Source organism: Telmatherina bonti, assembly GCF_933228915.1.
Source record: "Telmatherina bonti genome assembly, chromosome: 21".
NCBI classification, from domain to species: Eukaryota; Metazoa; Chordata; class Actinopteri; order Atheriniformes; family Telmatherinidae; genus Telmatherina; species Telmatherina bonti.
This window is the reverse complement of record NC_136630.1, coordinates 14,993,813-15,021,672: the sequence shown is the minus strand read 5'-3', so window position 1 is coordinate 15,021,672 and position 27,860 is coordinate 14,993,813. Positions and strand designations below refer to the sequence as shown.

The 27,860-nt window shown below is 36.8% G+C and overlaps 1 protein-coding gene across 1 annotated transcript; it reads right to left on the bottom strand.

Moving 5' to 3' along the window:
• Positions 1 to 151: 151 nt before the first annotated feature.
• Positions 152 to 27,860, bottom strand: LOC306771619 (rho-related GTP-binding protein RhoN-like; the record flags this gene model as incomplete). Its single annotated transcript, XM_079260867.1, has 5 exons — positions 152 to 406; positions 2,056 to 2,190; positions 7,878 to 7,987; positions 26,660 to 26,747; positions 27,756 to 27,860. The coding sequence occupies 5 exons, from the start codon at positions 27,858 to 27,860 to the stop codon at positions 152 to 154; spliced, it is 693 nt and encodes a 230-aa protein (XP_079116993.1).

Genomic DNA, 27,860 nt, shown 5'->3' with positions numbered 1-27,860 from the left:
CTCAAAGAGTTCCACAGGATTGCATTCATTCTTGTTTTCACCACATCGTCCTTTGTGTAGTGCAACGATCTGACAAGAATTCACCAATAAATTAAGTTCATGTACAGAACAGTTCATAACACACAGGTCAGGTCATTACAAAGGTCTGGTCCTACATGAGCACACAGCTTTTGGCTCGGTCCTTTCTGATGGCAGGTGGGTGCTCGTGAATCTCAGTCCGTGGAGGCTGCTGTGAGATCCTCTTGAGGCCACGACGTGAGCCAGCACGCTTGATTTGAGGCCGATGAATGTTGGACACAGAAGCCACGGTAGTGACATGGAATACATCACGGACGCTGTTTTCCGAGTATTTGGAGGTGCACTCTGCATAGGCCACAGCACCAATCTGCCTGGCCAAACTAGTACCCTATGAAAAAGAGAAAAAAAAAACCCACAATATTGTTTAAAAAAAAAGCGATGAATAAAAAAACACTTGAAACTTCATTGTTTTATTGTTTAGCTACAGCCGCAGGATTCAAATTGTATGTAAAAAGTAGCGACTTTCGCCCTGAAGAAGTTTTAGGAACTCCCAGAATAAGGAAGAAGGTATTAAATTCGGGTAGTGATTTGTATCCCTGCTTCAATCCAAGATTTTTTAATGGATTCTTTACTAAGGGGAGATGGAGATAAATTTGTCATCAGTTTCTAATTCTATAATATTACCCAAAAAAGAAAAATAATTAAAATAAAAAATATAATTCAGCTTTAAAATGTATTTAATTTCTTTGTTTGATTTTCAAAAGCCATGTTGTGTACAAACAAGCATTAATACCATGTTGTTGAATTTTGCTTCAGGATAGTATATTACTTCATACTGGTTGGAGATATCAGACCATTATACATGCTTGTGCAGCAAAAAACTTCAAAAGTAGTAGAAGCCTAATTGTGGTTGGGGAAAACAGAAAATATCCTCCACATGGCCATGAAATATTTAAAAGCCTATCGTTGCAAGGTTAAAACTTTGGGTGTAAAAGCTCAATTTATTCTCAGTAGTTTTTTAACAGCATCTTAAATCTGGATAGCAGTAGTGGTACACAGCACTTTCCTTACACTCACCTTTTCCTGACTTTCTGCGCTTATCCTGGCATAAGATGGAAAAGCAGCATAGAGATCTGGTTAAAAATCATCTAAGTTTTAGAAATGGCACTTTGTCACGTTGAGTTTGTACCATAACAATTTTTGCTTTTTTAATCATGAAAGTCTTCAGTAATAGAGTCTATACTGGATTGTTCATTCAGCAGCATTAGAGATAAACCACAAAAAGTTAAGTTTAGGGCCTAAAAAATATCAAAGGCTTGACATTCACTAGCAAGGAGACTATTAGTAATGCATCTCTGTAAACCCTTAAACTTTTCAAGTTCTTATTTGGATAAACTCATCCAGCACACACAGTTCATGAAATAAAAAAAAAACCAAACATTTATTTCCATGGTACTTCAAGTAAGCACTGGCAGCAAATTAAACACAATAATTGTTTTTTTAAATTACCACTGGGTGATCATATTGTGATGTAACTTTAAAAAAAAAAAAAAAAAAATTTCCTGGCTTTATGCACTGGTTGCCGTTATGCACGGATTTGGTGTCATTACCTCCTGGACAGCAAAAGTCATTACTTTTACTTTTGCCTTGTCGAGGATATGAGAAAATAGTCCGTTGTTGACAAAAGGCTGCCAAGAAGTGGGAAGTCACATTTACATGGAAATAGGCTGTTAAAATTCATGCATTCTGCAGTTCATTGCTCCAAGACACAAACAAAACAATTGCATTATCACACAACTGCCGTTTGTCTGTTTGTCTCTGTCTTTGTTCAGTGCCAGCTTCTTTATACTCCTAGTGTGAAAATGATCATCTGAAGCAAATGTCATTCTTCAAATTAATTTACGGAAGGTTTGTTTGCATGCACACGAGAGAAAAACCAATGTTTGGACTGATACCAACAAGTTTATAAGTAAATTCTGTTAATAGTCAAAGATGATGTGCTTAAAATCAGACAAACAACTGAAATCTTCTCCTCACCTGTTCATGGGTAACAGGAATGAGTCTGTGTTTGGAAAGCTCTCTCATGACACTGAGATCTGTCCTCATGTCCAATTTGCAGCCAACCAGCACCACTTTGGCGTTTGGGCAGAACTCCTGTGTCTCACCTTGCCACTGTATGTGTTAAAAAGACAAAAACACATGTTATATACAATAACGCATTGGATTTAATCATGTAAACTCATGCACATTACATTTAAAACTGACTTCATTTTAATGTCAAAACCAGGGACATCAGCGGGATCATTCATAAGATTTGAGATTCTTACTGAAAGAACTTGCCCATATTTAGCCACCCTGGTGAAATTAGTGAACAAAACACCTTTTCACATATGAGGTGGCTTGTTGGAGGGTCAATCCACCACTTATACACAGCTAATTAGTAATCAAGTTGCTAACAGAGATTATGTGGGACTACCTCGTGTGTTCTTGCATACAACAAGTTAACATCACAAATTGCCACTTTAACCAGTGGTGCTGTAATGCCAGCTTGATGCATGTAAGCCCACAGAGCTGCAGGACTAAGCCACCTCTGTCTGACATGTGTGAATTACATGGAGGAGCAGTAACAACCTGACGAGGATGTCTTTTCTCTCCAACAAGATGCAACCAAAATTTAATTTAACAAGTGCGATTTGAATCATTACATATAAATATTCATGTAAAACTGCAAGCCAAATTGCTGCAATTGAAGTACATTTTTCTTTCAAATTAAAACTATAATAATTTTACCAAAAAATTATTATTATTCATACATTTTATTAAAAGAAAATAGTTAATTCCCTTATTTGGAATAAAGGGCCATGTAGGTTCATTAAAATTACTATAATACTACATATAGGTCTATTAAATTAAGATTATTCAAATTATTCTGTGTGGTAATGGCTTCTTATTACCCTTTTATGTGTTACTTAGCACCCTCTGAAAATCTTGCTCCCTAGTGGTTTAAATCCTTTATCACAATGATACAAAAACAATAAAACTATATTTGTACAAAACTTAGGATACAGGGTTGTGTTCTTCAAGGTATCTAAAGTCATGAGAACAAGACACTTAGTGAAAACTGTATTTTGGGAATCAAATATAAAAATACAAATTGTAAGGAGTGATGAGAACACAATGTATAGTGTAAAAACAGTTCCAGAAATGCTGGCTCATATTTGATCTCTTTTAATTAGCCTACACTTTTATCATTGTTCATATTCATTCAGGCAAAGTATTCTAAGAATAACATCTAAACTCAACAGCATGTTATGTTTTTGTTTTGTTTTGGGTTGTTTTTTTTTTGCATGCTTGCTTGACACTATTTAGTTCCAAGAAATGACACATTGCTCTGATGCATGAATATAATCATTCCTCTACTCATTGGCTTTACCCACTAATTCCAAAGCAGGTTTGCTTTGGAATAGCCTGCTGCTACATACTCATAGCAACACGACCACCATAGTTTTACTGACATCATGCAATTGTTATGTGTAGTTCAACTTGTGACACATTAAATCTCATTTAAAAATCCTGCAACTTGAAAACTGGTAAAACAAAAAACACATAAAAGAGAAATGAGCACACTGATTACACTGTAGCTGTTCGATTGTCACAACAGGCTCATGATCATAAATGCAGGATGAAGACATTAAAAAAGGACAATGCTTATCACAGACTAGAGACATGACTCAAGCTACAGAACTTTTTCTTTATCTTTTTCTCTGAGACTTCTTTCATTATCTCCTCACACCATGGCAGAAACAACACTTTGCGGACTGTTGCTCCATTTGTTCTGCCTTACAAAGACATCTTTTCTCCTGGATGCCTCTGTGTTGCTGCTGTTACGGGCGTCAGCGTGCCTTTTTTTTCAACAGGCTTCTCTGCATAACTGCGTGTAACTGGTGAAAAGCAGCAGTTTAGATGAGTCATAAAAGGCCCACGGGATGAGCGGCTTATTGTCTGCATTACTGTTAAGAACTGGTGCATAAAGGAGCAAAAGAACGCGAGTTGTTGGAGCAGAGAGGAACAAAGAAGGAACTAAATAGATTTTTGTTTTTCAATAGTTTCAACTGACAAGCTAGTCTAAAAATACACGTGACCCAGGTGGAACCTGTAAAAACAAGTCAGGCAAAGGTGCAGCCAAAATTGAAGCTAGACTTGGTGGAATTTAAAGGGGTTGATTGTTTGTTGATGACTCTGGGATTTTAGTGAGTAATCATAGCACAGGAGGTAGGGCATTTGTCTTTCACCTGGAAATTTGGGAGATTGATTCCACACTTCCCCTGACTATGTGCCAAAGTGTCCTTGTGTAAGACACTGAACCCCAAGTTGCCCCCTGATGCCCCTATCGGGGTAAGTAAGTCGCTTTGGATAAAAGCGTTTGCTAAATGACTGTAGAATAGAATATAGTCAGGAGTTCATTCTGTTATGACTGGCTAGGTCTACATTATGATGCGTGGTAAACACTGCAAATTAGAGTCAGCTCGCCATTGCCTTGTAGAGTTTATGATGAAATAATGGGATTAATGCCTTAAATTCTGGTGTAAACTTTAAAAAAATTTTAAAATAAATGTGTATACTTTTAGTCCTAATCGTGGAAGGACTTCTTTTTTTTTTACTGATGTCAGTAGTAGTAGTATTACTTTTAAAAAAAATTTAAATGAGCTTTATTACATACATGTTTTGTTTCAAATGTTGTTGTTTGTTCTCATCACTTAGTACCATAATGGTGAGAAAGAAAATGCAAGCGCAGACTATTTAATTGCCTTTTACACTTAGAGACTCAGACTTAGACTTGACCTTATTGATCCCTTTGGGATGATTCCCTCAAGAAAATTAAAATTCCTCGCAACAAAAAGAAAATTAGCATGCATAATAAATATAAATAAGTAAAAGTGAAAATAAAATTAACAATATTAAATAAATTAAATTAAATTATAAAATACACATATAAACAACTGACAAGCCCCCTTCTCTACTGCATTCACCCTCTGTCCTCTATGTCTTCATGTCCCCAAGTGAGGAGTTGTCGAGTATGATGGTGTGATGGACAAATGAGTTTTTAAGCCTGCTGGTCACAGAGCTTGATCAGTTTATCCATTCTGGATGTGTCCTTCTTGAATATAAATGTTTGACAATCTGGAAAACCTATTAAGATGTACAGTATACATATATATACTTATACTTGTTGTTATGTTTTGTCTTATTAGATTTAGCCTTTTTATATAAAATGTAAAAACTGCTGTGGCAGGTTTTCAGCACTGTATGTAAATCAGTTCCGTGTTGGATGTCAAAATGATTATTCACCTTTATTTTGGCTTCAGCTCTACTTTGCTTCTAATTATTGCAAATGTGAACATGCACAGCTTCTACACAATTACTGCTGCAATATTAAAATCTACGTAATACTGTGTTGGTCTCTTGTGCAGTAAAAAGAGGTTTAATATAAGTACAGGATGTCCAGTCGACACTAATGAGCACATGGGCTTTGCTTTTTTTTTCATTAAAATATCATGAAGTAATCTTATTATTATACTGATATGACATATTTAGCTTATTTGTAAAGAGAGGATAAGATTGCAAGAGATGAAATAAGAAAAGCGCTTTTTGCTGAATTTTTCTTTGAAAAGCTGAAGTTGCAGTGCTGAAAACATCATCTTTTAAACTAATTCCGGTCATCTTCTTATGTTATCTTCAAATCCACTATTTCATTTCCAAGGTGAAATCCATGTAATAGGTATGAAATTTAACAGTGTATCAGACTTTTCATCTGTCTTTGGCATGGTAGGGTTACATCACCTCACAGATCTATTTGTTCGTGTTGCTGCCGATTCTGCAGTGATTTTGTTCAGCTTCTGGCCTTCACAATCATATAATCACATATGTGAGAATGAATGAGATAAATGGATGTCAGACATTGTTACAGCCTTTTAAGGGGAAAACAGATTGATGAAGATATTAAGAATTGGCCATAGAAAACAGTGAATCCAAAAGAAAGTTCAAGTAGTAGTAGGACATTTCTCTAGTTAGAGAACAATCCCTCTGAAAGAAAATTGGATGGTGCAAGCATTGATTAGGCAGAAATGGTTGAACATGACTGCTTTTGTGCAAGGGTGTAATTTGAAGATGGAAGCTTGCAGATGGAATAAAAGTCTAAAACAAACCACACGGGATATAATGGCACACTGAATAATAAAATTAGACACTTATAAGCTTATCAGAGGGCGACTTCTCCTCACTTCACATCTAGACTTGAATAAAGTGACCCTTCAAAGTGTCACTTTGGTATCTTGTGCATGCATTGTCGAATCTAAATATTCACCATGCTTGCTAAGGTCATTTAAAAAGGTCAAAGTTCAAGTTAGCTTCTAAAGGAAGCCCATGTAGATGTGAGAATTTGCCCTCCGTGAAAGGTAAGTATTTTACTTTGTCTTGATGATGTCAGTGATGAATGACCGCGGAGGCTGAGGGAATGCCTACAGACTGCTGGAAGGTCAGATAATCCAACATGTGAGTGAGTCGGTGATGAAAAGTCAAATTTATCTAAACTTTAAGAAGTATATATCTTTAGATCAGATTAAATTACTGAACACTTTGACGGCTTTTTCTGTGACAGATTTTGTTGCAGTCTATGATTTGGTACATATATGTGTGCCGTTTACACAATAATTGATTAGCAGAATATGAAATAAATGGATATTTCTTCTTTAATTTGCAGCTGCAGTCACTTAACTTGTGTTAATATGTTCTTTATTTACTTTGTCATTAAATTTTCAATTACATTTATTGATGTAACTAAATACATTTATTTATATATTTAATGCTTTATAACTACATAAGTTTTCCATTATTTTCCTCTCCCTTTAAACATATTAATGTATTTTATTGTCATTTGACATTATGGTTTTATTTAAATCATTATAACTTTTTAGCTATAGGATATTAGTGTCTCGATTATTCCTCTTTTTTTAAACCCTCTACTCATTTCACAAAATGCATTTACTTGAGTTTCTGAGTGCATTTTTGCTTCATTAAACAAATGTGTGATGCTTTTTCAGAGAGTCATTGGCTCAGCTTTTCATGCAACAGTTGATCATCGGGATGAAGCAATCCTATTGTTCAAAAGGGCTCAAAAACTGAAGTGGCAAAAAGTGATACTTTCTGAAAAATACCATGAATACAAATAGATCATTTGTTTTCACTGAGCCACCTTGTATTTATTTTAGATTATGGTAGTTTCAGTCCTTCATACATATATAAAGTCCTTGTAGACTCCAACATCCTCATCCTCATCTTTGGAAGTTTAGCCATAACAACAATATTGAGTGCAAATGATCAATAGTAAAATGATATTTACTTTATTTTTCCTGGAATTAAACACTATAGAACCTAGTTTAAATTTAGATTTTCACATAAGGGGATTTTTTTTTAAAGAAGCGTACAAGCCTGACTTATTATACGTAAACCAAATCTGAATAAAAACAACTTGCCATTTGAAGTGTTCAGGCTGCCAGTTCTGAAGTTCATGTTTTGCAAAGGAGATTTTGAAAATGTTGATTTACATTTAAAAAAAAGTAGTTTTAGAGGCCTTTTTGTATCCAGTGAAACAGTATATAATGCATTTTATGTCATGAATCATTTCATGGCCAATTTACAGTAAATATGAATGCTACACTGGATGTGCCCAAAATACAAATGAGGACCCAATTATTTGCTTTTTTTCTTTTACTGATAATGAACATAATTTACCTTAAAAAGTGTCTCAGCTACTTTAGAAAAAGATGAAACATTCACACTTTTGTTAATGTGACACTGACCTTTTTCAGCACGCTGTCCAGTGTCTCCGGACGGCTGATGTCAAAGCAGATGAGCACAGCGTCTGAGTCAGGGTACGCTAATGGCCGCACATTGTCATAGTAGGATGAACCTGTGGATGAAAATACACACAGATGAAGGACTGTGTCCTCATTGCTTCGGTGAAAAGTTAATTTTTGCCTCAAAGTGAGTCATGAGGCACATTCTGAGAAAACCGCTATAATTAAATCTAATCATCATGAAGTTGACTATGAGTGGGTGTGATTCATTGCTTTTGAAACAAACAGAGGGGCCTCATCCACATCCCCTGGTCAGCATCTGACTGTCTTGAATAAGCCAAAAGACAGACATGTGACAGCGTTATAATGAATGGTTCACACAAAGCGTCACCTGGTATTTCAGAGTGGCATGTTTTTTGTTGGGGGCCCAAACTGAATTGAGTATTGTGACAAGGGCAAGAGGACACATTCCTATCCAGAGAGGACAACATTCTTTCTGCGTTTTCCTCATTGTCCTCAACACTAAGCGCTTTTGTCGCCAAACACAGAGCTTTGGCCACTTAATCAAAAGGTGTTTTAATGCTAAATTCCCACGGAACCAAATACAACGGATACAACAAATACAAGCTGAAAAAAGATATGAGCACTATTTAAAATATATTTCCATCACAGTGGAATTATTTATTTCAATATAGACACAGAGATGTACATGTTCAAACTCTGTGTAGTTGTGTATAATTAATTTTGTTAATGAAGCAAGAGGGCAGAGCTGAAAGGCTACCCCCAGATCGGATTTTCAATTAGTCACGACTGATTCAATGAAATCCCGAGATAATTTAATATTGAATACTCCATTTGATACTAACATTCAGAAGCTGCACATTAGAGAAGCTGAAGCATGTGATTCCACTATGATCTTAAACCTCGTACTAAATAAAGCTCTGTTTATCAATGCCGCATAGAAACAGCTGCTCAGAGAAGAACTGAATCAGTTTGTGTTTTTTACATTTTTCAGCGCAAACTGATTATTTTTCAGGCAAGGCAAGGCGAGTTTATTTGTATAGCACAATTCAACAACAGGATGATTCAAAGTGCTTCACAGAGACATTAAAACTGAAAATAACTTCAAAATAAAACAAGACAAAAAGAACATTAGATAACAACTATTAAAATCATTCATTTCCAGCTAAAAAAAAAAGAAAAAAAAGAAAGATAGAGAAAGAAACATTTACTCTTTATTTCATTAGACATGTAAAGTCGGAAGAAACAAGAAAAGTTGAAGCAGTTGGTTGATGGTGACCAGACATGTTAAACTAATAGTTACATCCATTTCCTCAATGACTGTCTCACTAATGGGGTTAAAATACAATTCAAACCTATTTTCCTTTTAGTATGAGTATCACGTATAGGAGCCGACAGTTGTGTTTAATCTGATTATACCTTTCATTTTATTGGTGTGGTGTCAATTACAAACACCCAAAACATTTTAAAGAAAATTTGTCACAGTGGAAATCCAATTCAAACATCCACATGTGTGTGGTCTTTTAGTTGCGTCTGGATAAAACTCAAGTTGCCGCCTGGTTTGCTGGTGAATAAATTTTCAATGGGCTGTAATGTTGCAGAGTGTAACTTCAGGAACAAAGTGCTGTTTTATGATCAGTACTAAATATTTTCACATCATAATATTGTCTTGTGCACAGCCTCCAACATGCTGAAAGCAGTTCTTTCCTTAGTAAACAGACTTTTTAATGCATCATACACAAACTGTTTTCATCGTGCTGTTCTCCACCTTTGCTCGACCACTGCTGTGATTCTTAGATCAGAGTGAAATCAGTTACAGAATGCAAGAAACAAACTCATGAAAACACTTCGCTTTGGTGCCTCATATAGTAAAAAACTCTACAGGATACCTTTGGAAAAGGTTAAAGTGTATTGTAGTAATTACTGTAATGTGAGGAAGTATTGTCTATATCTGGCTACAAAATAAATCAGTGGTTTTATATAGTCTGTTGGAAGAAAAAGCTGCAAAATAACTTCAGTGAGTATTTAAACTTTGGCCATTGTACACTGTATTTTTTGGGGGTGTGCTTTTTCTGTAAGAAAACCTCAAAGAAAGATAATTAAGCTTACTATTGGCATACAGAAATACATTTTTAAAGACTCTGAAGACAAGTAATGGGGTCAAATGTTAATCTGCTAGTGTTATCTATATCATATGTTACTGTTCATCTCAGGTTTGAGCTCCTGCAAGTGTGAGCTGGTTGTCTGTTGCATATGGGTTATTATCTCCTACAGCAGTATAATAAATTGCTGGTTGTTCTGCCAAATCCTTTGCCAGATTTTTATGCCAATATAAACAAGTATCAAGACTCCCAATAGACTGAACCTGCCTCTTCTTCTCAACAGAGATTTTGAAGATTCCTGCCAAAAACCTTATTTTAGACTTTTGACAGCAAACAGGAGACTTATAAATGTTGAATATAAAAGTAGTTATATACCATTTTATTTTCTATACCGCTTATTCCACTTCAGGGCCACAGGGAAGCTGGAGCCTATGGAAGAAATTTGCGGGTGAGAGGCAGGATACACCCTGGACAGGTCACTAGTCTGGGATCAATACAGAGACACAAACAACCACTCACACTCACCCCTTTAGAGTTTAAAATCAATCAATCAAAAACAAACGTGTTTGAATAGTGGGAGGAAGCCGGAGTGCTCAAAAAGAACTGATGCATAGATGAGGAGAACATCCAGTCTCCACACAGAAAGAGTGGTGTTCAAATTCCTCATTGCCTCCGACCTTCTTGCTGTGAGGCCATTGTGCTAAACACCAAACCACGATCGTATAGGCAAGGCAAATTTATTTGTATAGCACATTTCATGGACAAAACAATTAATTAAACTTCTGCATTATATGCTTATTAGGGCATTTTGAGGATATGATCATTTATTTTCAGTGAAAGTTAAAATTTTGAGCAGCCAGTTCTTTTCTTTGAGCTCTTTTGCTATGCTTAGCCTAGCTTAGCTTAGCATAATAAGGAATGAGGAAAAAGTCAGGTGCATTTTTTTAAAAAAGAATTAATTAAACTAGTAAATGAGACTTTTTGTTTTAACATGTCAATATGTCACCAAGAAACACAAGAAAAGAGCTTCCAATGAAGTGATAGTGGTACTTTAAATTATATATATGTATATATATATATATATATATATATATTATAGCCTTAGTCATAATTCTGTTCTGTCTTTGAATGAGTTATGATTTCTTAAACAGTTTGTGGCCATAGGCCAACTAGGAAGTGCGCAAATTGTTTTAACATACTGCTGTTGTTGCCTATAGATGTAACCAGGAAAAGACCAATTTAAAAAGTTAATAAATTGGGGGGGTGTCCCCACCACACCTGGATTCAGTGTGTCAGTCACCACATCCACCCTTTGTCCCGAGCTCCTTCTGTTTTGTGGCACCACTTTATTTCCATTTGTTTATCTGTTTTTAAATTTTACATAGAAGTAATTATTCATGTTATTAGCCTGTATCACCCTTGTGATGATGTGTTTTGACCCAAACTTTCGATGTGGTCATTTAGTCGTGAAATGCACAAAACCTCCAGTTTCATAAAGGGTTACAACTTAAGAGGATTATCTTTTTAGTCATATTTAAGTGTGAACAACTTATGGATTCTGTGATAGAACTTTTACTTCTCTTAACCCAAAACCCCTTGAAGTCATTGCTGCACTGTCTCTGCTTGAGCTCACCTCTACAGGGCTTTAACTTCAACAAGTGATGTCACAATACATTAATTTACATCAATACATTAATTCAGTCATTGAATACAATGAAATGAACAAGCTTCCGACTTATACCTCTTCTTTCCACCTGCTTATGTAGAACTGTTTGTTATTTAAGGTCTGCATATTTTACAGTAGTTCACCACACGTGAAGTCAACATCACATCTGAGGCATGTGATGTGACTTCAACTTCACTATCATCCATCAGTTTGATTTTTCCTTAATTTGCTACAATTGTGTATAATTTGTATATCTGAGCCTCAGAAATATCCAGGTCAGCTTCTGCTTTCAGCTTTCATGTCAAACTCATGGCCTTGAAGCCACAAAGAAGAAAATATCCAGAATGAGCCTGAGGTTGTAACATTGAACCATAAATATGTGATCTCCTTGTGTTCTTCAAGGAAATAAGAAAATCATTCATGCTTAGAAATTAATTCAGCTTCAGCTGCTTATAAAGCTTGTATTAGCATTATTATGGATAATGGGAATGCTTAGTTGACTCATCATAAAATGAACAAACTCACAGTGCCGTATGCACAACCAGAGTAAAACTACAAAGGTTCCATGATTTGAACTAATCTATATTCAGTGGTCGAGCACCAGCTAATGTGTATTGATCTAGGAGGTTTGGTGATCTGTAGTTTGATGCCTCTCAAGGGAGGAATCCTGCTGTTGTAGCAGGATCAGTCCATCTGCCTCTGTCTATGATCAAACTCATAAGAGACATGAGAGTGCTGCATGCATTCAGCTTTCTCAGATGTCAATAACAGTGTAATTTAAAGCCTCTGTTTCCAACTAACATGTTTTATATCATTATTTTAACAGCAAAACACAGTCAGGAGAGAAAGCTTGAAAGTGAAATTATGTGATTACATAAAGCTAAAAGTTGAAAATAAGAGATGTGTCTCAGATATGCAATGTTTAGCACAGTGATATAAAAAAGAAAGCGAAAAAACATTGCACCACTCCACATGGGGATCTCCTGCTTTTAATGTCTCTTTCATGAAAAGTAGCCTTTGTTTTGTCTGTTGGTTATTACTCAAGTGTTTAACCAACAGACACTATTATGTACTATTTGTGCCATTTCATACATATCTCAAATCAATTTCAGTTCCTCATATGCATGTGGTACATGCAGCCAAATTCAGCACAAAAGAAGATGGAATCTATCCTGGAATGATTTCTTGAGTAAAATTCTTCGATTGATTTAAAAACACATGAACCAGCCCTCATCAGCCAACCACATGGGCCCATCACACATAAAGATAACACGGTCCGACATGAACGGGCAAAGGAAGCAGGATGTATTGATCCAGGGAGCAGATGCAAGGATGTTACCGGGAATTATTTTCATCACTTTATCCATCAGTTTTCAGGAACTGAAGGTGGTATGGTATTGGTAATTTTCAATGAGCATAAAGTGTTTTCAGGAGAGAATAGAAATCTTGAAACCACACTGAAGTATTTTCATATATGAATAAGGTTTACACAACTCTATTAGAGTCTATCGGTATAAACTAAATCTCAAGCTATTTGCAGTGTACCAGATGTGCGTCTGATGTTCAGAGTGAAATTCCAACACTGGTGACAGATGCATTTTGCAACAACCAGAGATGATCATTTGCGAACATTAAACTGTTGTGACAAGAGAAAAAAAATAGACAGTTCGACCAGGGGCAGTGTGGAAAATGCTGGTCAGTGTCCAAGAAAAGTTTCTGATGCAGCAGATGAAAAAGAAATTTGATCTTCAAAGAAATTATTGTTGGCTGAAAGAAAAGCAATTAATGGTGAGGCCATAACAGCGATTGATGTTTGTGTGATTTTTTTTTCTTACTGAAGAGAGATGGAACAATAGATGGGATCAAGGGCAAATATGAATGTCTCTTTACTCTAAGATAGGTTGATTAAAAAATATTTGTAAAATTATATACAGCTATTATGTCATAGTGGGGGTGTGATGATTTTTTAAATCCATATCTGGTTCTCACCAGACAATAAAGCAGTACTCCATCAGAAGTCTTAGCTAACTATCCTTTAGAGAAAGATGATAGCCGGTTTCAGTAATTAGCTAAAATAATTCTTTATTTTTCATACCTTTAGCCGTCACATGGTGCACTGTGGCTACTATTCATTTTGACTTTTTAGTCTCTTCTTTGTACTGCATTGCTAATGCCTATCTCATTAAAATTATCACAACTCTGGTCATCCGTGTTTGTGTAATTACTCTGAGACACAAAAGATCTGTGCTTCAGCCTTCATGCATTTTATCACCATCACTTTCCAATTAAATTATTAATTAATTCCTCTGAAGGAGCGCTAATGTGTTGCCAGAAAAAACGTGGTGTGCGTCATCTAAGGGTTTTTTTCTTACATGTTTTGTGTCTGCTGTGGTGCCGTTAATGAGTATTAGTGCCATTTGCAGCTTGTAACACATATTGTTTCTCTGAATTTCAGATTAGATAACAATAGCTGTAACAGCCAGTGATCTTTTAGTAAACTTTACACAAGGAAGCTAAGTGAAGCTACAGCATTTTTTTAACTGTTGAACTATAGCTAATAAACAGAAACTGTGTAAGAACAAATAATAAAGAAGTGCAATAGAAGACACAAGGGAAACACAAGCCGGATGCAAAATACAACTCTTACTATGCAGCATCAAATATTAAACTCAACAATAATGAAAATAGGAACACATTGAGCTTAAAAATTCAGAAACACAAATCTTATTTTCTCTTATTAAAATGAAGAAGAATTCTGAATGAATTACTAACTAGGGTTCAAGTTTGAAAAGTAGAAATGGCATAGGATAAAATATGTTTTCCCTCCTAAGTGGATAGAGGCAAGAAAGTATTATTCATAGACAATATAATCAGAAAAATAGCTCCTAAAACTTCCAAACTAGGAGTCCAATTTGTTATTCATGAAAATCCATCAGTCAATTATAACAATGTGTGAATAGCCAATACAAGCCACAAAAAAAGCTTCATTCTTCTACAGCAGGGAGGATCATAGAGATATCACCATCATCACCTAATTGTGTTTCTGTTAAGACGCCCTGTAGGCTGTGTGAGACAACGTTGTCCTTATTTTGCTCACTGGTTTAGTAGATTCTCCTTTTCTAAATAAATATGGTTTAATTTGATAGCTGACATTTTAATATATTCTTGCTGATAAAAACAGAAGCGTTTTAAGAGGAAAAACTCATAGATGAGCAAACTTTAAAGCACCAACGGGCAGATTTCCCAATTATGGAAAACAAGCAAGCATATTATCTATTTTGCGTTAAAACCGGTAAATCTTGTGAGTGGATATAAATGCTCCTTTAAAATATCTCCTTTTTCTCATTATGTCTGAAAATGTCGAAGTCATTATCAAACATACTCTGCTGTATTTTCAGAAATGCCTTTGATTAGCTGAGCGGAAGCTCTAAAGTTACTGATAAGAGGCAAACGTCATGTCTTTATGAGTCAGTAGAAAAACACACACACACACACCTTGAGATGAGTTCACAGAAGATCATTAATCCTCTCATTTGAGACTTATATCTGCCCACCCCCATTGCAATATTATGTTCATTAATATTTGAAATCCTGTTTGTCCTCGTCATGCCCTTCTGAACAAGCAGTTTATCTCTTTAAATAAAAATTATTGCTGTAGCATGAATCCAGAATTTAACAGCACTGACACAATATTTCTTTTTTTTTTGCCATAGCCTGAAGATTCTCATGGGACCACCTGCAGAGATCAAGCAATACAGCCGCACATGCTGTGCAAAATGTGCAGACAATATATAATCAGCCTGTTTGTTCTGATGATTATCAGAGTATCCATCCTGTTATATGAGCATTTACAAACATGTTGAGATACTCTGCAGTGAAGATGTGGTGCTACACTGTCCCTGCTCAGTCCAAATGCTCATGTAGGCCAGAAGTTTTATTCATAATGCCATTTTTACCATTAAGTAAATACTTTTTTCCATTTAGTCACAAATAAACAAAACATTACAAAAAGCAATTGAAAACCACTGTTTATCTTTCCTTTCATATCCCAGTAAAACGAGCAAAAGCAAAAAAAAAATTGTGATGTCCTGAGGTGGGCCTAATGATGTCATCTATATTATGTAAAAATGGCTGAAACTATGAGCAGTCATTACTCATGTATCACAAGCCTGCATTGCCATTTAGCTTCTTAAAGCTGGAAGTGTGAACTTCTGCCAGGCAAATGGTCAACTCAGCTGCATTGTTGGAAATTAAGGCTCTAAAACCAGCCATATATCCATGGTGCTTTGATATTAATAGCTTTTACCCAACAGTTATATGTTCCATGAAATAGCTTATTTACATACATACCACACATGCTTTAGGTTAAATATTCCCAAAATCAATAACAAACAGAGATGCTATATTGATTTGTCTAGAGCTTAATAGAAATTTATGGCAAAACGTCAGTAAATTCCTTTCTTCCATGTTGAATCATAAAAGAGGGATGTGATTGGTGGACGACAGACTGAGCTTGTTGTATTAAAAACTGAGTGACTTTTGATTCTGACATCAAGAGTCATGTCAACAATGTGCATGGGCTGACGCAGGTACAATGCCAGAGGGGCACTAAACCTGCTAAAATCAACAAGTCCTGCAACTAAATGATCATATTGGTGGTTTGTCTCTTCTTTTAGATGTGACTCATAATGGTGCTCTATAAAGTAGCACCCCTTCAAGTGGCAAAATGGTAATATGGCTCATTGTAGCATGTCCACATCATCATTGAGGCTATTGTTTAACAAGCCACAAAGTCCTCATGAAGAGAAAAGAGGGCTGGTTGGATGGCATGTTTCAGCAGAGCGTTTTATTTTTATGTCCTAAGATCCGGACAAATATTATGTCTAACCAGAAACACAACAACACTTGACTGAAACACTTTCCTTACCTCCTGGTTGGATTAAGAGTAAAAATATTATAGTTTGTGTTTAAATACATTTGGTTTTACAATGTGACTGCCACCTTTAAGGATGTGACTTTAGTGTTTACCACTTACAATGTGACAGCTTGCACCCACATAAATAACACACATATTTTGCAGTAATTGATAGGTTATTATGTGGACGTGAGGCAGACAGGTGAATGGAAGAATTTGGACTCAATAATTCTCCTCTGCCTAAGTTAATATCAGAGTTTGGTGGGGGTTGTTTTTGGGGGGTGGGCCAAGTAGGCGTTACAAACCAGATGGATTGTGGAAGAAAAAAAAATTCTTGTGGAGTTACATTACTAACAGAGGGAGAGCTGTCAGTGAGCATAATTAGGCTGGAATCAGCAGTAATCCAGCAGGAGTCCTTAAAATTAACGACAGAGGGAGCAAACTAGCATCTGGACGTCTTTGCCTCAAAAAAACCTCCTAGCTATTTTGTCAAATTTAGCACAGCCTTATGTTTCGTTGTGCAGCCCCAATGAACAGGAAAGAGTAGGTCATGAACACTGGTGATGAGTATATCACAATGCAGAAAAATCAAGGGTAAAAACAAGTAGGGCTGGGCAATATGACAATATATATTGTTTGGACAATAGAAAATGTCTCGATTCATATGAGGCTCTATCGTTTACGCCACGATAAGGTGCTTTACTGCAGTACTTGACATGAAGATGCACTTTACGGCATGCACGCTGCAATATATTAACAAACATGCAGAAAGACTGTAGCAGACGTGTTTCAGAGCAGGATAATTCACTAAAAGAGACTAGCCAACCAAAACCGATACGCTGGTTCATAAAAGAGGGGAAATTTCTGTCGCATGGATGCGGTTTGGATATAAAAAAGACTGACGTGGAACCGACGACAGACGAGCTCACAGTCCCAAAAATTAAACTCTGACACAACCAACTCATTTTAGCACCTGCGCAAGAATCGGGATATAGAATACAGAATAATTAATAGAGTCAACAGGCAAAAACCGCAAAAGTGGCGCCAAAAGCACTCATAATAAACTCTGGATGCAAACGCTGCAACAGGTATTTTTACCCGTGAAATGCCTTACGGCCATAGTTCCCCCAGATGGAAGGAGATCACTGCTGCCGTTGCCAAGCACATCTGACAAATAACTGATGACTGATACAAAATTACACAATTTTATATTGCTATGTATATCATATGGAGGTATAAAATGAGCTATATTGGGATATGAGATTTTGGTCATATCGCCCAGCCCTAACAACAACCATCACCCCCTCAGAGCAACGGCAGAGGTGCTGGGGGCTGAACTGAGTGGTCACAGACTTGCATCATAAATAAATTATCTCAAGTGGATATGGTGCTATCTAAAGTTCTGATTGGTAGCATATAGATCATTTTTATGACCTTGTTCAGACTTTCCATTATGTGTCCAGGGTGACTCAATCATAACTAAAGAGCAGCAAGTATGCATTCACACAAGGCATGAAAATGGATTACATGTGGCTTGTGCGACTACTTTTTTAAAATCAGCTTTTTTAACCAGCTGGAAATGCATATAACTAAATGTAAGAACAGCCAAATCTTATTATATATTACAAGCTATAGTCTTGCAAAGCTTTACATAAGAGATTGTCTGGAAGACAATAGGTGTTTTAGGGCACATTCACACCAGGAAAGTCTGGCAGACTTGGTTCGACAGGGAGGGGAGTTTGAAAATGTCACCCTTTTGTTTAACTTGGTGTGATCTCACACTGCACCCTACTCAAGCGGACCAAACTGCCAAGACAAAAAGAATATTGCCCCTAGCGTTATTCATTTTGCTCGGGGCAAAATGGCCACTGACCAAGAAGGAAAAAGCAGGAGGAAGAAGAAATCTGACTCATCAGTTGATCAGGAGCAAAAGCACAAATCATTCCCCTGCAGGCACTAAGATTTTCAGTTGACTTGTTGGATCACTTATAGAGGACGTTTATTATGCTATATATGTCATATGATATGTCATGTTTTTTGTAACATTTTGTAGTATCCAAATCCCAGCAAGACCATCTACCTTAGTGGTATGTAATGGGAAATTTTTGCACAATTTCTGATGAACACATTTATATGCATTTTCTAGTGTAGTTTTGGTTTGATGAACATAATAACATGTTACTCTACAGTGTTATGTAAATGGGTTGAATGTAAGATTATAAGTTCACCAGATTGGAGAAGTTACATGAGTATGTGTAAATATGGTTGACTAATAAGTTAAAAGGGCCCATACACTGCCATTCAATACATTGGACACATTCTCCCATTAAATCTAATGAGAAAGTGTGTCCTAACTTTTGACTGGTAGGATAAATGTGCACCATTAACCATTTTATCCCTCTATATACCGCTGCACAGTTCAATAGCTGCCTCTAAAACAACCAGACACTTCAATGGAAAAAAAGTGGTATTATCCAAAGCAGATTCAAATCCTATAAAATGTAAAACATAAAAACATTTGATCTACTATATTTCTATTTCTTTGACTAGATTATGCAGTTTCTTATTAACAAAAAGTCTGTCAAAATCTGGGAAAAATAAATTTAAGGTTAGTTGCAACACTTACCAGGAAGAGCTGCTGAAACAAAAATAAACTAGTTTATTGATAGTACAGCAAAAATATCTCTAAAAAATATATAAAATAAAAAAATTAAATTCTAGACAAAGATGACAAAGTATAGCAGTGTTTTCTTGTTGCTTTTGGTTGGAAAGTCTTTTCTAAACTTCCTTTTTGTTTTTACCCTCTAACGTAACCCTTCAGACTTCGTGTCTCACAAACTGCTGAGTTACGCATGCACCATTGGCTGAAGGATGGAGCTCTCCTGAGGCCGAGGAAGGAAGACACATCTAGGACATTGATTTTCAATGTACCCTTGATCTTCTAATGGGCCGCATGAGCAGAAGTGAATCAAACCAGGCTGGCTGGTGCTCAGACTCACACCACGAATACCTACTGAAGCTCATTTAGCCCTCACTCAGCACTCTTTGTCTCACACACATGGACTATGGATACTTCAAAGTGAGCACTCTACTTTGACTCTGCATCCCTCCTTTGCTTTACCGTCTTTATTTATATACTTCCCATTTAGTTTTACTTTTACACACAAACATATATGCAATGACGACAGTGCTTCGTCTAAAAACTCTGCTACTTGCAATCTGCACTTCTTTCCTTCTCCTGAAATGCTTCAACACACCAAGGTGTTTCCTGTCATGAAGCCAGGGTCCCTTGCTCACACAAATGCCTGCTAACATCTGGGTAGAGGTTTCAAGAAGCTACAGTGTAAGTGGAGTCACAAAAGCTGCTCATGAATGAATGATGGATTGTTAGGGTAAAATCAGCCGCAAACTCTGCAGACCTGCAAGGATGGACAGACAGATTCAAGTCTTGAAAGGGCAAACGGTGCCAGGAATATTTGCACAGCATGTGTAGAGTGAGTGTGTAAGCGAACATTCAAGTAAGAATTAATTCTTGGTTACATTTTCAGACCCCCAACTGAACCGAGAACTTCCTGGAGGAAATGTTCAAGGCACTAAAGCTTGACCTGTTCTGTCATTCTCAAGATTTCAAAGTGTGAACCTGCAGGATCAGGCAGTTGTTTTTATTGACTCTCACCTCACACTTCACATTCTCACCTGAAAAACCTGTATGCTTCTGAGGTAAATGTTTTGTGGCAAGAGCACCAAGCAGGAGGAAATCATTCTTGTCATTTCTTTACAGCAACTGTAACATTCCCTGACAAAAAAAAAAAAAAAAATTAATGCAATCTAAAAAAAAAAATCAAACTCATTTGAAAATGACTTCAATTCAAATATGAATTATGTTGCTCAAAGTGGCCAAATTGAGAATAGTTTTGTATAATTGCAGATTTTATAGCTCATTGGGGTCAGCTGAAACAAGCTTATATTGCAAACAGCTGCTTGTTTACTCCTCACACTGACATTAGAGGAACACTAGAGTACTTGGAGGGATGTTTCCGATCATATATACAGCATGCAATTTTGATTCAGATGTGGAGAAATATACAGCTTTTACGCTGCTAAATGTTCAGCTCTCTTCAACAGTCACGATTACGTCTGTGGCTTTCTTTTTTTTTATTTATTTGTGAAACTAGTTTTCTGCTTCATCCAATTATAACACTGATGAGCAAAGAGACCAAAAGGCTGCAGTCCACACAACCAAGTCCATTAGCTAAAAAAGCCAACAAAATAGTCTGCAGAGTCTGATATGGTTTTATTACTTTGAGAGACTCCTTTCTGATTTTAATGTAACTGGTCATGAGTTGCTATTGTTATTATAACTTGACTGTACCTCATATCTGACCTGTATTGCATAATATAATCTTTATAGTGCTTTTCTTACATGCAATATCTATTTTTACATGTTAAAATTCCTTTTATCATTTCATCACTGCAAAATCAACAGAGGCACCTAGACTTATCCATCTCCAGCTTCTTTTCTTCCAGCTCTGTCTGAAGAATCCTGCACCCAACCTGAGGAGCAGCTTTGAAACAACAAGACCCTAAGCTCCACTTTTGCTTGAAGGGAACATGCCATCATTTTCTGAAAGAAAACCACAATCTCAGTTTTCAAAGGTGTTGATCTACACTCCAGCAGCAAACGTCTGGCAACAAATTGCTCAAGTAAGTGCCAAAGTCCTCCTGACATGGTGCTAGAAGGTTAACATCCTAAAAAAAGGCAGAAGTGTCACCACTCATTCTCCCTGTCGCCACAGCTAAACCCTGAAATCTGTCCATGAAAATAACCAACAGTCATGGAGATAATCTGCAGCCTTAGGCAGCTCAGGTCTTAATAAGTCTGATGCTTAATGTTCATAAACGTAGAGGAGAGTCAACACTACATTTAATGTAATTTTAAGTTTAATGTAAGAACATGATGACATAATTTCATTTGAATGCAGGAAGAAGTGATTTAGGGCATATTCATAATTAGCACCAGAGGATTAACTAAAAATGTAAAGGTCAGGCCTGGAGTGAGCATATTAATCTAATTTATGACCTTTCTAAACCTTACTTTAGGAAACTGATTGATAATTGCTTGATAATTGACTGCTGTAGCACAGATGCTTCTAAATTTCTCCGGGCCCTGGGCATGACATTTAAGATAAAACAAAAAGATAATGATGGGAGGCCTTGTTACTTAGTACAACAGATGTTGGGTAAAGATAATTTGTTAATTTGTTTAAAGAACAGATTAACAGCATTACAATGCAGTAATGGCAGTTTTCCTCTAAATGCAGCATATGAAGACTGATCGCAGTGAGCTATGTGTTATATTTGAACAGCCAGTATCCACTGAGGGCAAGAGTGTGGGATAAATGGAGAAAATGAGAAAAAGATTGAGTGAGAAGAGACATGAAGATGGATTGAGGAACAGACAAAGAAAGTGTGAGGTACGCTAATCAAGGGAAAGAGTGCTGAGAGGGCAGTGCCCCATACGACAGGTCTCCTGACCTTGACTTTGTTGGACGGAAACAAACTGAAAAGGGCTGGTCGGAGGCTGGCGGCACGAGAATATTAGAAAGAATGGATGAAATTAAAGAGAAGAGAGGAAAACTGCAGACAAAAGCAAAACGGACATATAAACTGTTATGGCTTGTAGGTCTGCAGGGATCAGGTTTTAAAGTCTCACATTCCTTGCTGAAGAGCAGAGACCACTTACTACAAAACTGCTGCATCATCATAATCAGCGTTGCTTGAAATTTTAATCTAGTATTTTGTTTTATTGTGATCTGATCTAGCAATTGTCTTTTGATGACTCTATTGTCATGTATGAAAATCGGTGATAGATTCTGGGAAAGATAACAGCTTTGCTCCACATGCAGGCCTATTAGCCTATTATTTGTCCATTGCCACAGTTAGCAGCAAGTTAAGATGTTCATGTGTTACTCTGTTCATTTCATTACAACCGTTTTACTGAACTCTAAGGAAGACATCTTTGTTTTACTATTTTTTAACATGAGCTATCTTATGATCATTGTTACCTTGAGATAACAAGATAGCTAACTCATTATCTCAAGACAATGGTGCTTTTCAATAAAAGCATGCACAGTCTCTCTCTTATTTCTCTTCCAATTCATGTAAACCTACTTTAAAAAAGAAAATAAATAATAAAAAAAAACTCTTGTCCAAAGATATGAAATACTTCAATACAAACTGGTCATAATAAAGCATGTGTAAAGGAGTAAATGTGCTTTTCTTGCGAGACTGGGAGACCCAGATTTGAGGGGAAATTTGTGTGGGATAATGTAGAGAAATCCTGCAGAATGTAACCCTTCTCCAGTGCGCTCAGGGTCTCCGGTTGGAGGAAACTACAGGTTACTAAAGCTTTACACTGATACGCTTCATCCAACTTGAACATTTCTGCTAAAAAAAAAATTAAAAGGGAACTGAAGAAAATGGTTGTAGAATCCTTCTCAAAAAAAAACCTGAGATTCTATTTTTTGATTGGTGAAAGTGTTTTTAGCCAATACTAAATTCATGATTCAATCTACATTGATATTAATCTGATTTGACAAACTGAGTCTTGATAAAAAAGAGTCTGAAAGCCGAATGCATCTGACAACTTTGTAATGTAGAGTAAAAACAAACTTTCCTCTGTAGCTCCTCAGCTGGTTATTCAGCTAAATCTGCTTTTATCGATTCAAAACGCTCAGAAAACGGATATATTTTAAGATTGACAGTGACATTATTAGAAAATACCTGCAGTACAGTTTGAGGTGAGGCAGACTTTTCCAAAGCTAAAAATGACTATCATATCATGTAGACTATCATTTCACTGATCTTAATCTGGACTGCGTCACCTCCACATGACTGAACCCTGAGACAAACAAGCCTGACTAAAGCAGAGAGACCGAGGGAAGAATGAGGACTGTCAGAGAACAGAGTGAAGGAGGAATTTAGTTTGGCTGGAGGAAGAAAATACAGTTTAACCTACTAGGCAGGGAGTTTGAACCCACACATGTTCGGATGTAGCAGAGGGAGTCGGGAGGCTAAAGAGGCAGTGGGAGGTGCATGGAGATGAAGAATGAAGGAGACAGGGGGGCAAGTGTTTGGTCACACAGCCAGTGCCTGATTAATTAAATCCTCTGTTTGTGTCTGCACAATGAGTGGGCAACTCTGAGCCTTCTCTGGCATGATGCCCAGCATCCTCTGCTATACTTGAGACAGTACAACTGTACAACCACTCAGCCTGCCCCTTCGCTACTTACTGTTCCTCTCCTATCATCACTGTCATTCACACAGAAACACCTGCCTTACAGTTTAATAAGTGATGAGCTTGTGTTGTTCTGTCATCTGTATCAGATGCCTCAATGCTCAGTGGAATCCTGCATTCTGAATTTAAGTATTTAATAGTGAGTATATTTTAGAAAATACTATCTGAGTTCCATCTGCAACTTTGTGCCATGCTGTCATCCAATCCGCACACAATGCCACACACACACACACACACACACACACACACACACACACACACGCACACAGCCAAACCGAACGCTTACAAACATTTGTCTTCCTGTCACTTACGCATGCCTTCACATTCCCATGACTACACGGACTCGCACACTTTGGAAAAAGCATGCACGTATCCTCAAACAGAGCTGTCATTACATAAGAAATCCAGTCGAAGAAACTCAGGGGTATTACAGCCACTGTTACAACATACAAACACATGTACTTCCTCGTAAGCAGACCGAGCAACTGTAGGACGAGGAAAGCACAAGACAGAATTATGGGAACGCTGAGATGCACCTGCCTCCTGAGACGTACTCAGCCGGAGTAGCCGGAGGGAACGCTCTGAGTAAAATATGTCTCCCTTCTTTACAAATAGAGAGCTGAAAAGAGTAATCATCTGCTTAACATTGCATATTTTAACAGATGGATTTTTTAACACAAATGCATCTAATAAGAGAGCTAAAATTAAACAAACAAGATCAGTTTCATATCCGCTTCATAAATATTTAGGTAAATCCAGAAGCAGCTAACCAGTAACATCTGCAACCTTTTTTAAACAGATTAGTTTAATTATCTTTATATCAGTTTTTTCATTTTTCCTATTGATATATTAAATAATCTCTTGGCAATTTGCTGTTAGAAGTACTTCCAGTTTTATCTTGAATAATTTCCATATGAATTCTGTTTAGTTTTGCTTCTGATTGTTTCCACACCTCTTCTAAGTTCAGCTTATTACCTAACAACTTGGTTCATATCACACACACCTGTTGATGATCAGTTATCAATAACCTAGTGTACAGTGTAAACTCCAATGTCTTGAGCTATAATTTGCCATATTGGGTTCATACTCCTCAGCCAGCCAAGCACTAAAGCATTTCTTTTCCTGCTTCTTTATTAGCAACCTCCTCTGTGTCTTGTTTGTTTTCTCTTGTTTTCTCTTGCTTTTAACAAGCCTTTCTTTTTAGGCTTGTTTATTGGCCTTTCTTTTTACCACCTTGACATCTATTTTGTCTAAATACTGACAAAAACAAATATTTGTTAAATACATGTTTAGATTTCAGCTTTCTTTGCTCTTTATTTGGGTCCTCCGACTCACATCCACACAAGCAGAAGCGTTCTCATTTCCTCACAGCTACCAGCGCCAACTTATCATAAACCATAGTGGCTGCTTGTTTTAATAAGGATACAGCCTCTGTCAGCTTCTCAATACACTAAAATTTGTCAAGGTTACCATTTATACAAAGAACCCTGTTCTTATTGCTTAATAAATCAGTAATAAACACATCAGTCTAGGGTTGCCAGGTCACAAAAATCCCTCTGGTACATTATACCATGAAACCTAATTATTTCTGAATAAAAAAAATTACACTCATTACTGGCTGTTTAGAAAACTTTGGTTGGCATCAAGGTTTCTTTTACCTCATTTTCACACACTCACACCTGGGAGAATTATTCATTACATTCAGCAGAGATTCCAATAATGGGAGACAATAAAGCCCTGAATAGCACATGCTTCGCAAAGAAAGATTAATTGAATTTTTGAGTGAGGCAGAGTAAATTACTGTTTAAGTGTTCACTGGTGTAATTGTTACCCACCAAAACAGCTCAGCAAGAGAAAGGTGTGCGAGTGTGTGCGAACCAACCAGCAATTTCAGAGGGTGTTGTTTAAACATAGCAGCCTCACCCGCTGAGAGCCTACAGAGCTACAGCAGCTGCAGCTCTTAATCTCCAACTTGTCTAGCTGGTCTTTCTCTGTGTGTGTGTGTGTGTGTGTGTGTGTGTGTGTGTGTGTGTGTGTGTGTGTGTGTGTGTGTGTGTGTGTGTGTGTGTCTGCATGGGCGGAGGTTAATGGAACGTTGTGCATTATAGTTGCTTTCTGTTGTGAAAGGTGTAGTAATGCAACTGGAAATGTGAAAGTTAGCTAAAAGCCTAACGAAGCAAAACAGTTTGTTTACTTCTGTAAAATTAAATAGTTTGACTTCAAAAGGCCAAAAATCTAAAAAAAAATCTGACATGATTCTGAACACCTAAGGCAAGGTGTAAAATCAACTGGAACACATGAAGATACATATGTATTTTTTTTAAAAGTTGTCCTATAAGATGTGACAACAATAAGTGGAGAATAAATATTTAACACAAAGCAGAATGCCAAACTGTATACCAGATATTTTTTTTAAGCTTTCATGCTTGTTGATCATGATGTGACAGTAACAGAGAGCAGAAATGTGATGAATGACTGCTTGTTTCTCCTTTCACAAAACTAAATTGTCAGTTGAGCTGCTGTTACCAAAAAAATTACTTTACAGGTGATGATATGGTGAAATTATAAAAATGCTACACAAACACACACGCATACTGTATCTACCAGCGCTACATCTACATCTGTAAATGAACTGAAGCATTTAGAAATGATCAGTATTCCCAACCAGTTCATGTCTGTGGCCCAAAGCCTGGAAGCTGTCAGCAACTTCTTTGGAGGCTGATGATGTGGGAGACTGGTGTGATAATCTTGCAGCGAAAAGAAAAGGATGAAAGTACATCCTACCTGAGGTGTCCCACATGTTGAGCTCGATCCTCTGCTTGTCTATCTCAAAGCCGGCTGTGTAATTCTCAAACACCGTGGGAACATAATTCTGCAAGAAGACATTCGGCTAAAGTGAGATCAAAGCTCAGAGGGGTGTTATGCCTGTTACAAAATTGAGTGGGATTTTCCTAATTAACTCAAATAGCTTTGGTGGAGTGTGATGATGTGAACAGAAAGTAGATGTAGCCAATTCTCAGCTTTGACCTATTTCCAAATTAAAAATTTAGGTCAAGAAGCTTTGATTTCATTATCTTGAGCACTTTAAGAAATTCAGATGAAAAACAAACTCTCCAAGCCCAGCACATGGCTTGTTCTAGCTACTTTCTAATTTTGAAAGACTGCCATATTTGTTTACTTTCAATAAAACATGCACATCTACACTTCATTCTGTTGTTAAGGAGCTGGCAATGAGTTAAAAACCTTTATTCTTCCAGATGACTTTACATCATATCTTCTTTATAATTAATTAATAATGTAATTAAGTGTCTTTGATCACTGCTTTAACCATAATGTAGGTCACATAACAAATATAAACAACACATTAAATCCGTGTCTCCCGGTGTATAAACACACAACGTAAAAAGGCAGGGGTCTCCTGATGTTGTCTGACCGATCTTCCCTGCAACAATGCGCACTTGATGCGTAAATGCGCACCAAAATGAAATTTCAGTAGTGAATGCAGCCTTAGTAAACTTGTGATTTTTGCTTAGTAAGGCAATGTTTGATCCTCTTACATAAATGACAATAAATAAAGTGTATATTGATAAGTTGCATCATTTCAAAGAACAGCTTGATCAGATTTCTGAAAGACATCCGCAGTAAATAGCATCCTAAGCCAAATAGCTGGCCATAAAGGAAGGGAAGATTTGTATATACATTTGTAAAAATATAACTTTGTGTTGATCTTTTTTTTTTTTTTAAATTGTTCTATGCATATTTTTAAGTTTTGAGTCAATATAGATCAGGCTACAGGCAGATCTTTCTGTTATGGAGATTTTACGCACCTGAGCACCTGAGTCTTTTTTCTTTTTTTTTTTTAAACAGAATGCAGCCTCACCTCTGGGTACGAGTCTTTGGCGAAAACATGAAGGAGAGCCGTCTTGCCACACTGAGAATCACCGACCACCACAATCTTACAGCGAAGTAGCCCCTTGCTCTCCAT